This window comes from Crotalus tigris, unplaced genomic scaffold, assembly GCF_016545835.1.
Source record: "Crotalus tigris isolate CLP2741 ecotype Arizona unplaced genomic scaffold, ASM1654583v1 scf7180000019228.606590, whole genome shotgun sequence".
NCBI classification, from domain to species: Eukaryota; Metazoa; Chordata; class Lepidosauria; order Squamata; family Viperidae; genus Crotalus; species Crotalus tigris.
Genome location: NW_024097446.1, coordinates 559,056 through 571,606, shown reverse-complemented (window position 1 = coordinate 571,606; position 12,551 = coordinate 559,056). Strand labels below are relative to the sequence as shown.

The following is a 12,551-nucleotide window of genomic DNA, read 5'->3' as shown; positions in this document are numbered from 1 at the left end:
GCTTATAAATGTGTTTAATCTTTGTACTGTTGAAAAAATGCTGAACATGTAATGCTTTACACTTCAAGCAAGTGGTTGAAAAATATTACTTTTTCTTTGTCAGATTTTTTTTTACATTTTCTGAGTAAACTGAAGAACATTTGCACTCTTAAGTTTTATGCATGATTTTCTCTGTCATTGCAGACATCGGCAATTTAATAACATCCAGATCAAATTTTAAATTGGCTTTGCATTTTTATATTGATTACTGTAGAGTATTCCCCTTCTGCTATGACATTTCCCCTCCTCCTCTTCTGTCTCTGTACAAGTTATGTGCTTTTAGTTTTGTTAGATAACAATCTGTTACATTGAACTGAGATGGGTATAGTTCCAAACAAAGAAATGTCCAAGCAAAGATATTCTAGAAATTGAAATGTTACTGACGTGAATGTAGGAGAATGTAATACTTTAAGATCAATGTTTAATGAATAACATTTTAGATGGACCAAGGACTGAAATGGATAGAGCAGCACTATGTGTGTCTGGGATAGGCAGTTTTCTTTTTTTATCCTTTTCAAAGCAAGTTCCACATTTCTCTCTCTTTTTAATAAAAAAAGAACTGGGTTATTTTCCCTCAAAATGCAGGAGTCTATGGGTCAGTTTTTTTTTGTGGTTTATGCATTTTATCTCACAAATATAATTGGGTATTTAAGCAAAATCTAACCTAGTAATAATAATGTATATATTATTATGATAATAATCTATATGCTACTAAAACTTTAATGTCTGTAACCTTTAACTGGATGAAACAGCAGCATGTCAACCAAGTTACCACAGATAGGCTAACTTAAAGAATGCCAGGACTTAATATACATCATCATTCGTCTGTTCTTTTTGTTTCTATCAATTTGATATAATTTCCTTCTAATTCACTGTTTCTTATCCTCAGCAATTTTAAGACTTCTGCAGATTTCCCCAGCCAACTCCCAGTTCTGGCAGCTGAAATCCACCAGTTTTAAAATTGCTGGGGTTAAGAAACACTTAACCCCAGCAATTTTATTTCATTTCCTTCCCTACCAATGTACTATGGTTATCTTATTTATTAGGAGAACATTTCAGTGCGATATTACCGAGATCCCCAACCTCTCTTGGTTGTTGGCACCTGTATGCACGCACGCGCACATGCGAATGGGGCTGCGTGCATGTGCTGCAAACGGAGCTGCGAGCATGTGCGTGATGCAAATGGGGCCACGAGTATATGCACAATGTTGATGGCGACACGCCTACAACCCTCATGGAAACGCTAGCGCCCACACGATCCTCTCAGCAACTCTTGTGATGACGGATTCTTGCGACCCTCCAGGGACGCTAGCACCCGCGCGGCCCTCGGAGCTATGCTAGCATGAGTGGGGGGTAACCGCACACACACATGCTCACTGGCCAGCCACTCACGCTGCCCAGTGGCCAACAGGCCACAGGTTGAGGACTGCTGCGATATACTGTATATCAAGTCTTTTATCACAATTAGATGCATGCAAAATGTTTTGAGATTAAAATATTTTGTGCACAAATTGTACATTTGAAATATTTTGTGCACCATTCACAATAATGCCTTTGCTAATCTTCAGAAGACATTTTTATTTTACACTTTAACTACAGTAATTACTTCATTTTATAGCCATAAATTTTAAACCAGGATCTCTATGTCGCTCTTTATTACCAAATGCTGTTGCCCTGAATAAACTCTAAATTGAGTGTATCCAAATTCAGTTGATCTTAGTATGATTATCCTGTATAAAAACATTCATTCTAGCATGATTTTTTCACTTTTCCCTCATTGAAGGTATGGTATTTCCACAGGAAATCTCTTAACGAACACTTTTTTTTCAGTGTTGCCTTTAAAGTAGATTGATTTTTAATTTTTGGTTCTTGTTACTTTCTTCTCCCATCATTAGAATAGTGTGTGAAGTTCAGTTCTCTGCATTCATTTTTTTTAAAATGTAATTGATAATCACTTTAAAGGATAACCATTGCTCTACTTTTAGCTGTGTTCCTTCATTTCACATTTTTGCTAAATCAGTTACATATTAAAGCATAGAAACTTCCTGCCCAACAGAGCAAACAAGGAACAATGGTTAACTCTTAATCCCTGAGATGTTTCACGTGTTAGTCTGTTAATCACACTTTTTAATAGGCAAAAAGTTGCAACACTGCATATAACTTTAAGCACGCTATAGCGAGAAAGATATATTTATATTTCTGTTTTCCAAATGATTTTTAATATTTTATGGCACACTGACAATTCTACAGATTAATTCACTCAAGAAAAGCACATGGTATTAATAGAAGGTATTAACGTTATGCATTCTTCCTTATTTGAATTCTTTATAATTTAATTACAAGCAGTCAAGCTCCATATGTGTGTGTCTGTATTTATGTGTGTGTGTGCCCAGCCTAGGACTAGCCTAACAAGAGAAACCAGTATGTTACGCTTGTACCTTAGGCTCATCATGCACTCCAAGTACAAAGCTCCGTACTTAAACAAGAGAACAGAGCATTCTTAATAAAAAAAGTGAAGTGCTTCTCAAAATATTTGCATTTGCCAAATTGTTTTGAACTATGTCATTGCGCAATACTTCTTGCTTGCCATCACATCCAGGCAGAAGGTTTTTTTAAAAAAAACTCATGTTGATGACAGATGGTCAACTGCATAAGTCAGACAAATCTACAACCTTACTATTTTTGAAGTAAAAAAATAAGAAACTGCAAATTATTCTAGTGTGTCTGTACTAGCTCTATACTAAATTAGCAACTTGTCACACATTGCAGGAAGTATTGCCACAAAAACTCCCAAAAAATATGTTCCAAACGGCTGGAAATTATAAAAGTGTGTACTTTGAACCAGACTTCTCCATCCTGGTATTCCTCAGATGTATGGTCCAGCTCCACAAATTCTCAGCAAATACTGCATGTTAATTGCTAGGAGTTGTGAGAGTGAAAGTATATTGCATATTTCTGAAAGCTTCCAAAATTAGGTAAGCATTTTTGCTGTTAACAAAAGAAGGCATCTGGTCCCTTAATGAAAGAATGATGCGTGGTCTGGGCTTTTGTGAGCAACTAATTTCAGGTCCAATACAATTCCTTTATTTTTCATAGGCCTTTTTACTTGAAAAAAGCAATTAAAAATAGTCTCTTGACTTAAGCTCAACTGAAGATGTCTGTATGGATTAGTCCATCTTGGTTTCTTTTGCAACAAGAGGACAGATATTTGCTACTGCTTTCTATCAATACTTATTCTTTTGCTATTTAGTCCAGCCAATAACTATGGGATTTCTAAATAGTCTTCCATATGATCATGTTTAGTTTTTTTAAAAAAATCAAAATTAGGTGGTGTTAACTATTGTGGTAAGAAAGCAATTATTACTGAAATAAAATCCTACTTGCACATATGCTGCTCAAAACTTTCTGATTGTTTTGTCAAAACTTATTTTAACAATTCTTGAAAACAGATTCATTGTATTGAAAAGAAGATGCTAAACAACATTCATAATTGGCTTAGGTCAGTGGTTCTCAAATAGTGGGGCGGGCCCCCCGGGGGGGGGCGAGGCTCTGTAAAGGGGGGCTCGTTTGACCTCGGCAAATACTGTCATATTGGACGCACGTGACACACGCAAAGGACCCGATTGGATAGACAGTCACGCGGGGGGGCGCGAAATGTTTTCTTCTTCCTAGGGGGGCATGACAGAAAATAATTGAGAACCACTGGCTTAGGTCAATACTGTGTGTGCATATACCTTTCAGTCAGTGGTGATTCCTCACAACTGCATGTCCCTTGGCAAGATTTTGGGAAGTGGTTTGCCATTTCCTCCTTCTTGGGGCTGAGGGTGAGTGATTGGCTCAGTTGACTGTGTCAAAGGGAAAACTAGAAGTCCTGGGCTCCTGATTTCTAGCCTAGTGTAGCAGTCTAGTTCAATACAGCAAGAAAAGTAATTATGAAGTTGAGTGTTATGCATGGCTCTTAGGAAACATTTTTTAAGGCTTGAGTTTGGAAACATCAAAGATGGTATTTCTTTAATCATATTCAATAGGTTTCCCTCACTACTGAATAACAAAACAAGATGGAGGCATATGCCACTGTTATACACTATGCTTTTGTATGAATGACCTCAGTCCTCTTCTAAAAATGATGTTTCTCTGCTCCTTTTCAAAATTATCTCTTATCTTTAGCAGGCCATAGCAATGTGGTTAGTTGGGTTGTGGTAAGAACTCTGCTTTGTAAATTGGAGTTTATGGATTAACCTGTGAACTTAAGCAAATTATGTTTGACTCAATTATGGTTAAACTTTGATGTGCACATCTAGACATCAAATAATATGTGGAAGATAAAAGTTGATTGTGAAGACACAATGAGTTGAGGTCAGTTCAAGGAAACTTTCTCTTTTATGCTCAAAAACATTGATCAAATCATAGCTCTCTGCTTCATGTTTTGCTATAATTTGATACGCATAAGGCATCTCAAATATAGAAGAAAAATTATTAACCAAACAAATTTATGCAATTATGATCCAGATCTTAAGGAAAGCAAAGGCAAGATCAGTAATATCTAATACAAATTCTGGCTGCCTTTCAATGAAATATAGTTTTGTTCATAGTGCATTTAACTCTATTTATACTAAGTAAGGTTTTTAATTCTGTTCGTTGTTGTTGTTAATTGCGAAGTCGCGACCCCATGGACAACATTCCTCCAGGTCTTCCTGTCCTCTACCATCTTCTGGAGTCCATTTAAATTCACACCTACTGCTTCAGTGACTCCATCCAGCCATCTCATTCTCTGTCGTCCCCTTCTTCTATTGCCCTCAATCTTTCCCAGCATTAGGCTCTTCTCCAGTGAATCCTTCCTTCTCATTAGGTGGCCAAAGTACTTGAGTTTCAACTTCAGGATCTGGCCTTCTAAAGAGCAGTCGGGGTTGATCTCTTCTAGGACTGACCGGTTTGAACGCCTTGCAGTCCAAGGGACTCGCAGGAGTCTTCTCCAGCACCATAGTTCAAAGGCCTCAATTCTTTTGCGCTCAGCCTTTCTTATGGTCCAACTTTCACAGCCATACATTGCAACTGGGAAAACCATGGCCTGGACTATACGCACTTTTGTTGGCAGGGTGATGTCTCTGCTTTTTAGTATGCTGTCTAGATTTGCCATAGCTTTCCTCCCCAGGAGCAAGCGTCTTTTAATTTCTTGGCTGCAGTCCCATCTGAGGTGATCTTGGAGCCCAGAAAAATAAAATCTGTCACTACCTCCATTTCTTCCCCATCTATTTGCCAGGAATTGAGAGGGCCGGATGCCATGATTTTGGTTTTCTTAATGTTGAGTTTCAAGCCAACTTTTGCACTCTCCTTCTTCACCCGCATCAAGAGGCTCTTTAGTTCCTCTTCACTTTCTGCCATTAGAGTGGTATCATCTGCATATCTTAGGTTGTTGATATTTCTCCCGGCAATCTTAATTCCAACTTTTGATTCATCTAGCCCTGCCTTTCTCATGATGTGCTCTGCATATAAGTTAAATAGGCAGGGCGACAGTATACAGCCTTGCCGGACTCCTTTTCCAATTTTGAACCAATCAGTGGTTCCGTGTTCGGTTCTCACTGTTGCTTCTTGACCCGCATATAGGTTTCTCAAGAGACAAATGAGATGGTCTGGTACTCCCATCTCTTTAAGAACTTGCCACAATTTGTTGTGATCCACACAATCAAAGGCTTTTGCATAGTCAATGAAGCAGAAGTAGATGTTTTTCTGGAACTCCCTAGCTTTCTCCATGATCCAGCGTATGTTGGCAATTTGATCTCTAGTTCCTCTGCCTCTTCGAAATCCTGCCTGTACTTCTGGTAGTTCTCGATCCACATACTGCTGGAGTCTAGCTTGTAGGATTTTAAGCATAACTTTACTAGCATGTGAAATGAGTGCAATGGTGCGATAGTTTGAACATTCTTTGGCATTGCCTTTCTTTGGAATTGGAATGTAAACTGACCTTTTCCAATCCTGTGGCCACTGTTGAGTTTTCCAAATTTGCTGGCAAATTGATGTAGCACTTTTACTGCATCGTCTTTTAAGATTTTGAATAGCTCAGCTGGAATAGTGTCACCTCCACTAGCTTTGTTGTTGCTCAGATTTTCTAAGGCCCATTTCACTTCACATTCTAGGATGTCTGGTTCGAGGTCAATGACCATCTCATTGTGGTTATCTGGGATGTTAAGCTCATTCTTGTATAGTTCTTCTGTGTAGTTTTGCCATCTCTTCTTAATCTCTTCTGCCTCTGTTAGGTCTCTGCCATTTTGGTCCTTTATCATGCCCATCTTTGCATGAAACGTTCCCTTCATATCTCCAATTTTCTTGAAGAGATCTCTGGTCCTCCCTATTCTGTTGTTTTCTTCTATTTCTTTGCACTGTTCATTTAAGAAGGCATTCTTATCTCTTCTAGCTACTCTCTGGAATTCTGCATTCAATTGGGTGTATCTTTCTCTTTCTCCTTTGCCTTTCGCTTCCCTTCTTTCCTCAGCTATTTGCAAAGCTTCCTCAGACAGCCATTTTGCTTTCTTGCATTTCTTTTTCTTTGGGATGGTTTTAGTTGCTACCTCTTGTACAATGTTGCGAACTTCCATCCATAGTTCTTCAGGCACTCTGTCTATCAGATCCAGTTCCTTAAATCTATTTGTCACCTCTACTGTATATTCATCAGGAATATGATTTAGTTCATACCTGAGTGGCCTAGTGCTTTTCCCTACTTTTTTCAATTTAAGCCTAAATTTTGCAACGAGAAGCTCATGATCTGAGCCACAGTCAGCTCCTGGTCTTGTTTTTACTGACTGTATAGAGCTTCTCCATCTTTGGCTGCAGAGCACATAGTCAATCTGATTTCTATGTTGACCGTCTGGTGATGTCCATGTGTAGAGCCGTCTCTTGGGTTGTTGGAAAAGAGTGTTTGTTATGACCATCGTATTCTCTTGACAAAATTCTGTTAGCCTGTGCCCTGCTTCATTTTGTACTCCAAGGCCAAACTTGCCTGTTATTCCGGTTATCTTTTGGCTTCCTACCTTAGCATTCCAATCCCCCATGATGATAAGGACATCATTTTTTGGTGTTAATTCTATAAGGTGCTGTAGGGCTTCATAGAACCGGTCAATTTCATCCTCTTCAGCACCAGTGGTTGGGGCATAGATTTGGACTATTGTGATATTGAATGGTTTGCCTTGGATTCGAATTGAGATCATTCTGTCATTTTGGGGATTGTATCCCAGTATTGCTTTTCCTATTCTTTTATTGACTATGAAGGCTACTCCATTTCTTCTGAGGGATTCTTGCCCACAGTAGTATACCTGATGATCATCTGAGTTAAATTCACCCATTCCTGTCCATTTTAGTTCGCTGATTCCTAAGATGTCGATGTTCAGTCTTGTCATCTCTTTTTTGACTACATCTAGCTTGCCTTGATTCATGGATCTTACATTCCAGGTTCCTATGGAGAAAAAATCTTTACAGCATCGGACTTTCCTTTCACCACCAGATATATCCACAGCTGAGCGTCCTTTCGGCTTTGGCCCAGTCGCTTCATTCTTTCTGGCGCTACTAGTACTAGCCCTCTGCTCTTCCCCAGTAGCATATTGGACACCTTCCGACCTGAGGGGCTCATCTTCCAGCGTCATATCTTTTTGCCTTTTAGTACTGTCCATGGGGTTTTCATGGCAAAGATACTGGAGTGGTTTGCCATTTCCTTCTCCAGTGGATCACATTTTGTCAGAACTCTCTGCTGTAACCTGTCCGTCTTGGGTGGCCCTGCACGGCATAGCTTATAGCTTCATTGAGTTACGCAAGCCCCTTCGCCACGACAAGGCAGTAATCCATAAAGGGGTTTAATTCTGTACTGTTTTCAAATTCAACCAAAGTTTATTTTTCCATAACAAATACACATGCTGAAAACTCTGGTATCCCACTCAGTTCATTGCTGTCCTTTTCTACATTAGAACTATTAATCAGAATAAATCTAGTACTTTCCGCTAAAATCGTCAGATTTATTTTGGAGTGATTATGTACTAATATGTAAAATTTAAGATTGTCTTCACCTTTTCAAGGGCTACTCACACAACCTGCATCAAATTATTTTTATGACCACAGAGAAAATTAGGAAACACAAAACACATGATTTCACCATTATTTGGGTGTAAGAGGTATAGTATAATAGCATGTCTCCTGGTGACATATTTGTGATATCCTTCTCAAAATCTTGAGAATTTGTGTCTGTGATCTTTACTTCTGTGATTTTGGTTGAAATTGCTGAATAGTTATTTTTACCCAACCGCTATAGCAGTTAAAGTCTGCTATTTGATGAGCTCTGTCCACTGAAAGCAAAGAATATTTTTTTATCATCTTGCTTCTTATTTTATTAAGCATATGAGTAGATTTCCAAAGTCAGAGCAGGCTCTCAAAATACCAAATGAAAGGAGATCGGATATAATGAAACCATGGCAATACTCCCCCTACTGGTTTTTTTTTTTTAAAAAAAAAACATGTATCTCGAGTGTCTTGAAGTAGTTTGACGATTTTGCCCATGTCGGAGAGTTCGTGGTGGTATAGATGTTTCTATCCTTTTTAATGGCCCCGGCCTTCAATAGGTCCAAAACCCCCCATCTTTCCTCCTTCCAGGATTCCACACAGAACTAAGATAATTTAAAATACGGATTCGAAAAAGAGAAATGTCCGGGCTTCTTTTTCCCACCGCGGACCCTTCTCAGAAGACTGATCGCGGCTCGCAGACGCAGGGGAAAAAAACAGAAGCGGAACTAGGATTGGGCAGACGGTCTCGGCAAAAACTGTTCTCCTCGGAGAAACATCTTTTAAAAATATCTCTTAAAGGAAGTGAGTACGTTACTGTTCACTTTTATGCGTACCTGCATGCGTATGCGCCGCCACTCCTATATTAGAAGTGGGCGTGCAGTTACGATGCAAAGACAGGCTTAAAGTATGGTGTTGTCAGCTTTGGCAATTTAAAGACGGGCGGATTTCAACTGTCAGAATCTCACAGCCAGCAAATTGAGAAACACCGTCTTAAAGAGAGGAGGAATGTTTTAGAAATCAATGGGCTTTACTGAAGTGCCTTGCATAACCACAATCTGGATCTCGGAGCTGTTTTTAGTATTAGGGCTCAGTTCAAGGCGAGAAGGATTCTCCACCTCCAGATGTAATCGATCCTCGGTGTCATCTCATGGCACTCACATTTATAGCTCACCATATTTTGCTTAGCGTGTTGTGAATAGTGTCTAATCCCCGTGGTTGAACGGGGCCAGCGTACTCAGGAATGGGATTGAATATGCCAGGTTAATTTAACTATCCGTAAACACGCCCGATAATGAACCTTATTCCCATTATGCAATGGCTCTCCTCCGATTGGCGAGGCTGCTATGGTGAAGTGGGAGTGGAACGTACGATAATAATTATACAATTAAATTCTCCTAACTCGGCAGCCGAGGGTAAATAAGAAACTATATTTCCCAGGATGCAGCAATCTATTGTGCGCGTGCGCATTTTGCCGTGGCCCTTTGCCCTTATTCTGTCTATTTAGTTCTGCAGAACTCTTCGAAAGGCTGTCTGATTTTGCATTGATCGGGCACAGGATGTCTTCTCCTCTGAGATTTGACGGGCGGGTAGTTCTGGTGACCGGTGCTGGGGGAGGTAAGTGGTGGATCAAGGTGACTGTTAATTGTCCGGAGGTTTCTTTCATGTGTGTTTGATTGTAAATAGGTTGCAAAGAGATCTTTGCAGCTTTCTTGTATTCTTGTTTGCATTTCTCTTTAAGGACGAAGATATCTAAACCTCTCTTTTAAATGAAGCTGAGTTTATAATTCTGTCCATGCCTCTCCGGAGTTTTACTTTTAAGTAGGTCTAATGATAGACCTTTGTAAGTGCAGTCTGTTTTCTCCCCAAAAAGAAAGTCATTTAGTGGTTGATGATCTTTTGTTTAGTGAAATCCTGAACATAATAGTAATAATACCTGGTCACATACCTGTTGTTAGTTTCTGGGTTGAGCCTGGAAGTTGGGTGACTTTCCATGTAACCTACATGGCAGTAAATTTTGTGAATAAAGTTTAGTAATTGATGTAATCAAGTCATAATTCAAAATGAGATGATTTGGTCTCTTTGAATCCATTTTTCTTTAGTGATTATTTCTCTACTAACTCAAAGTCACATGTATATATAATATTAGAACGGATTCAAGAATAGTAAAAAAAATCACCTCCATTTTTAAAATGTCTGTGAAATATTCCCTAGCTTTAGCTAGGCAGAGATTGGATAGATAGTTGCCTATTCAGAGATGAAGAAACGTGATACCAAACAGGGATAACAAAGATAGATTGTGTGATAATTTTTACTCACCATTGACTTGTCAAACTAGTTTTGCCTAATAAGATATTTTTTGTAGCAGTCTTTCTCCATTAGCAATTCATTAGCTGTTTGTGATTTTTGTTTTAATGGCATTACTTATAGATGTTTTCCCTTTAAGTTATTGAGAACTGGCTTTAGGAGACAGGCTAATTAACCATCTAATAATACTTTAGCATAAGGTGCATTCTGATTTCTTCTGTTCAATAAATATATCATCACCAATCAGATTCTCTTTCCCCACTGAATAGAGCAATGTATTTTAAAATTAAAGGGAAAAATACCATTATATATTTGAATTTGACAGAAATTTAGCCAAGAATATTGAAACATTACTGAATTTAGGAAAAAAATCAAAAATCTGAGTGAGATTGGCAGGCTGTTTGATCCACACAATATCAGATATCCAGGTATACCACTTTAGTAAGGGTTTTGGACTTTTTACACTCAATTTCTACACATGCTAAAGATATTCCAAATCAGCTCTGTAAGGTCTTTCAGGTCTCCGGAGCAGATTCAAGATCTTTGAAGGGCTGGAATAAAAAAAAAAAAAATCTGTTCCACTTGTAGGTTGTTAAGTATAGTGTATACACCTTATATATAAAACAAAATGAAATTACAATCCTAAATATAGTGAACTGAGAGAGCCCCAGGAAACTCAATGGGACTTTTGAGCAATATGTAGAGGATTGTACTGACAGATATAATATGCTGATAGTTCATAGTACAAAGTTAGATTACAAGGTTCATAGTACAAGATTAGAGCCATTCTCTCCAAAACAAACTTCTTTTGACTACGAAATCATCAGTTAATTAATTCACTGAGTTGTTAACATTACTCAGATTTAGAAAAAGAATTTATCACTGGCCTAAATTACAATTAAGAAGAGGAAAGAGGCCACAGAATTGTGTATTACTGTAGCTATGATAAAAAGTAAAAAAAACCTCCAACTTTTCTTTTAAGTTGGAACCATCAAGATCTCAGTTGAGGTTTGCTAAAGAAATGCATAATCAAAGATGAATTGGTACCTTGTGAGAAGAATTATTTTGCACTTTCGTTGAAAAAAGGACATTGAATTATTCTGGTTGAAAATGATATTTGTCACATATATTCTCCAATATATTCAGATCAGAGATTGCCTATGTAAAGAAACTTATTAATCTTGTCTCAATTTGAAAATGTGATTTTAGTTTCTAAATGGGGTAGATGTAAGAACTACATAGCCAATTTATCTTTACAATAATTTTGTCTGAGTGGCGAAGGCAGCCTCAAGAATGATCATAGGATGAAATTCAAGAAAAGGACACTGTATGAAAATATTTCAGTTCATATGTATCCTTTTCTGTTTAGTCAAGATGCATTTTAAACTATTTCACTTGTACTGAAAAGAACTTCAAGAAATTTTATCATGTGTCAAAGTTTTTTTTTTTAAGCCTTACAAAATTCCCTCTTTAGTAGAAAATTTCTTCCGGCCATATAAAGGGCACAATATCTTCTAAAGTTTTGTGGCTTACTTGAATTGTACCAATTTGCTGCATTCTGAGCAGTTATTTGCCTTTTCAGATAGTTTCTTCTTTGGTAGCCTATTTCAAATTCCCAGCTGATTCTAGAACAATGTTTCTTAATCTTGATAACTTTTTAAGACATCCAGTTGGGAAATTCTGGGAGTTGAAGTCTATGCATCTTAAAGTTGCCAAGATTGAGCAAACTTATATAGATCACATGTCATCAGAACTGAGTATTTTTTTGCTTCTGTTTAATCGGATGCATCAGATACTCAGATATCTGAGAGCCATGCCACATTTTGCTTATAAGTATATATTTGTCTTCTTTGATGTTGACATCCTGTGTATTTTTTTAAACTGTCAGGTTATAAAAGACTTTACTTATTTTTTTTTTCCCTTTATGCTAGGACTGGGCAGAGCATATGCACTGGCTTTTGCTGAAAGAGGAGCTTCTGTGGTTGGTAAGTATCTCTTTTTCTTCTGCCAGTAATTATTGAATCCATAATTATTGAATCCATAGTTGTGTTTAAAATGAAACTTGTTCTAGTCTTCACCTTTTTTAAAATAAATTTTTTTTCTTTACTCATTTTTTTTGCTTTTCCATTGAAATTCCTTGTGCTAAATTACAATGATGGCTAGTG

At 37.8% G+C, this 12,551-nt stretch overlaps 1 protein-coding gene across 2 annotated transcripts in view; it reads left to right on the top strand.

The window, feature by feature from the left end:
• The first annotated feature begins 8,584 nt into the window (after positions 1–8,584).
• HSD17B4 (hydroxysteroid 17-beta dehydrogenase 4) overlaps positions 8,585–12,551 on the top strand; it is a 64,752-nt gene continuing 60,785 nt past the window's right edge. Inside the window, exons 1-3 of one of the 2 annotated variants that reach the window (XM_039361264.1) lie at positions 8,585–8,883; positions 9,587–9,696; positions 12,318–12,371. In XM_039361264.1, coding sequence (XP_039217198.1) covers positions 9,639–9,696; positions 12,318–12,371 — 112 coding nt within the window. In that variant the 5' untranslated portion in view covers positions 8,585–8,883; positions 9,587–9,638. Of the gene's footprint in view, positions 8,884–9,543; positions 9,697–12,317; positions 12,372–12,551 lie in introns of those variants that run through there. The other variant, XM_039361263.1, reaches the window with a different exon arrangement.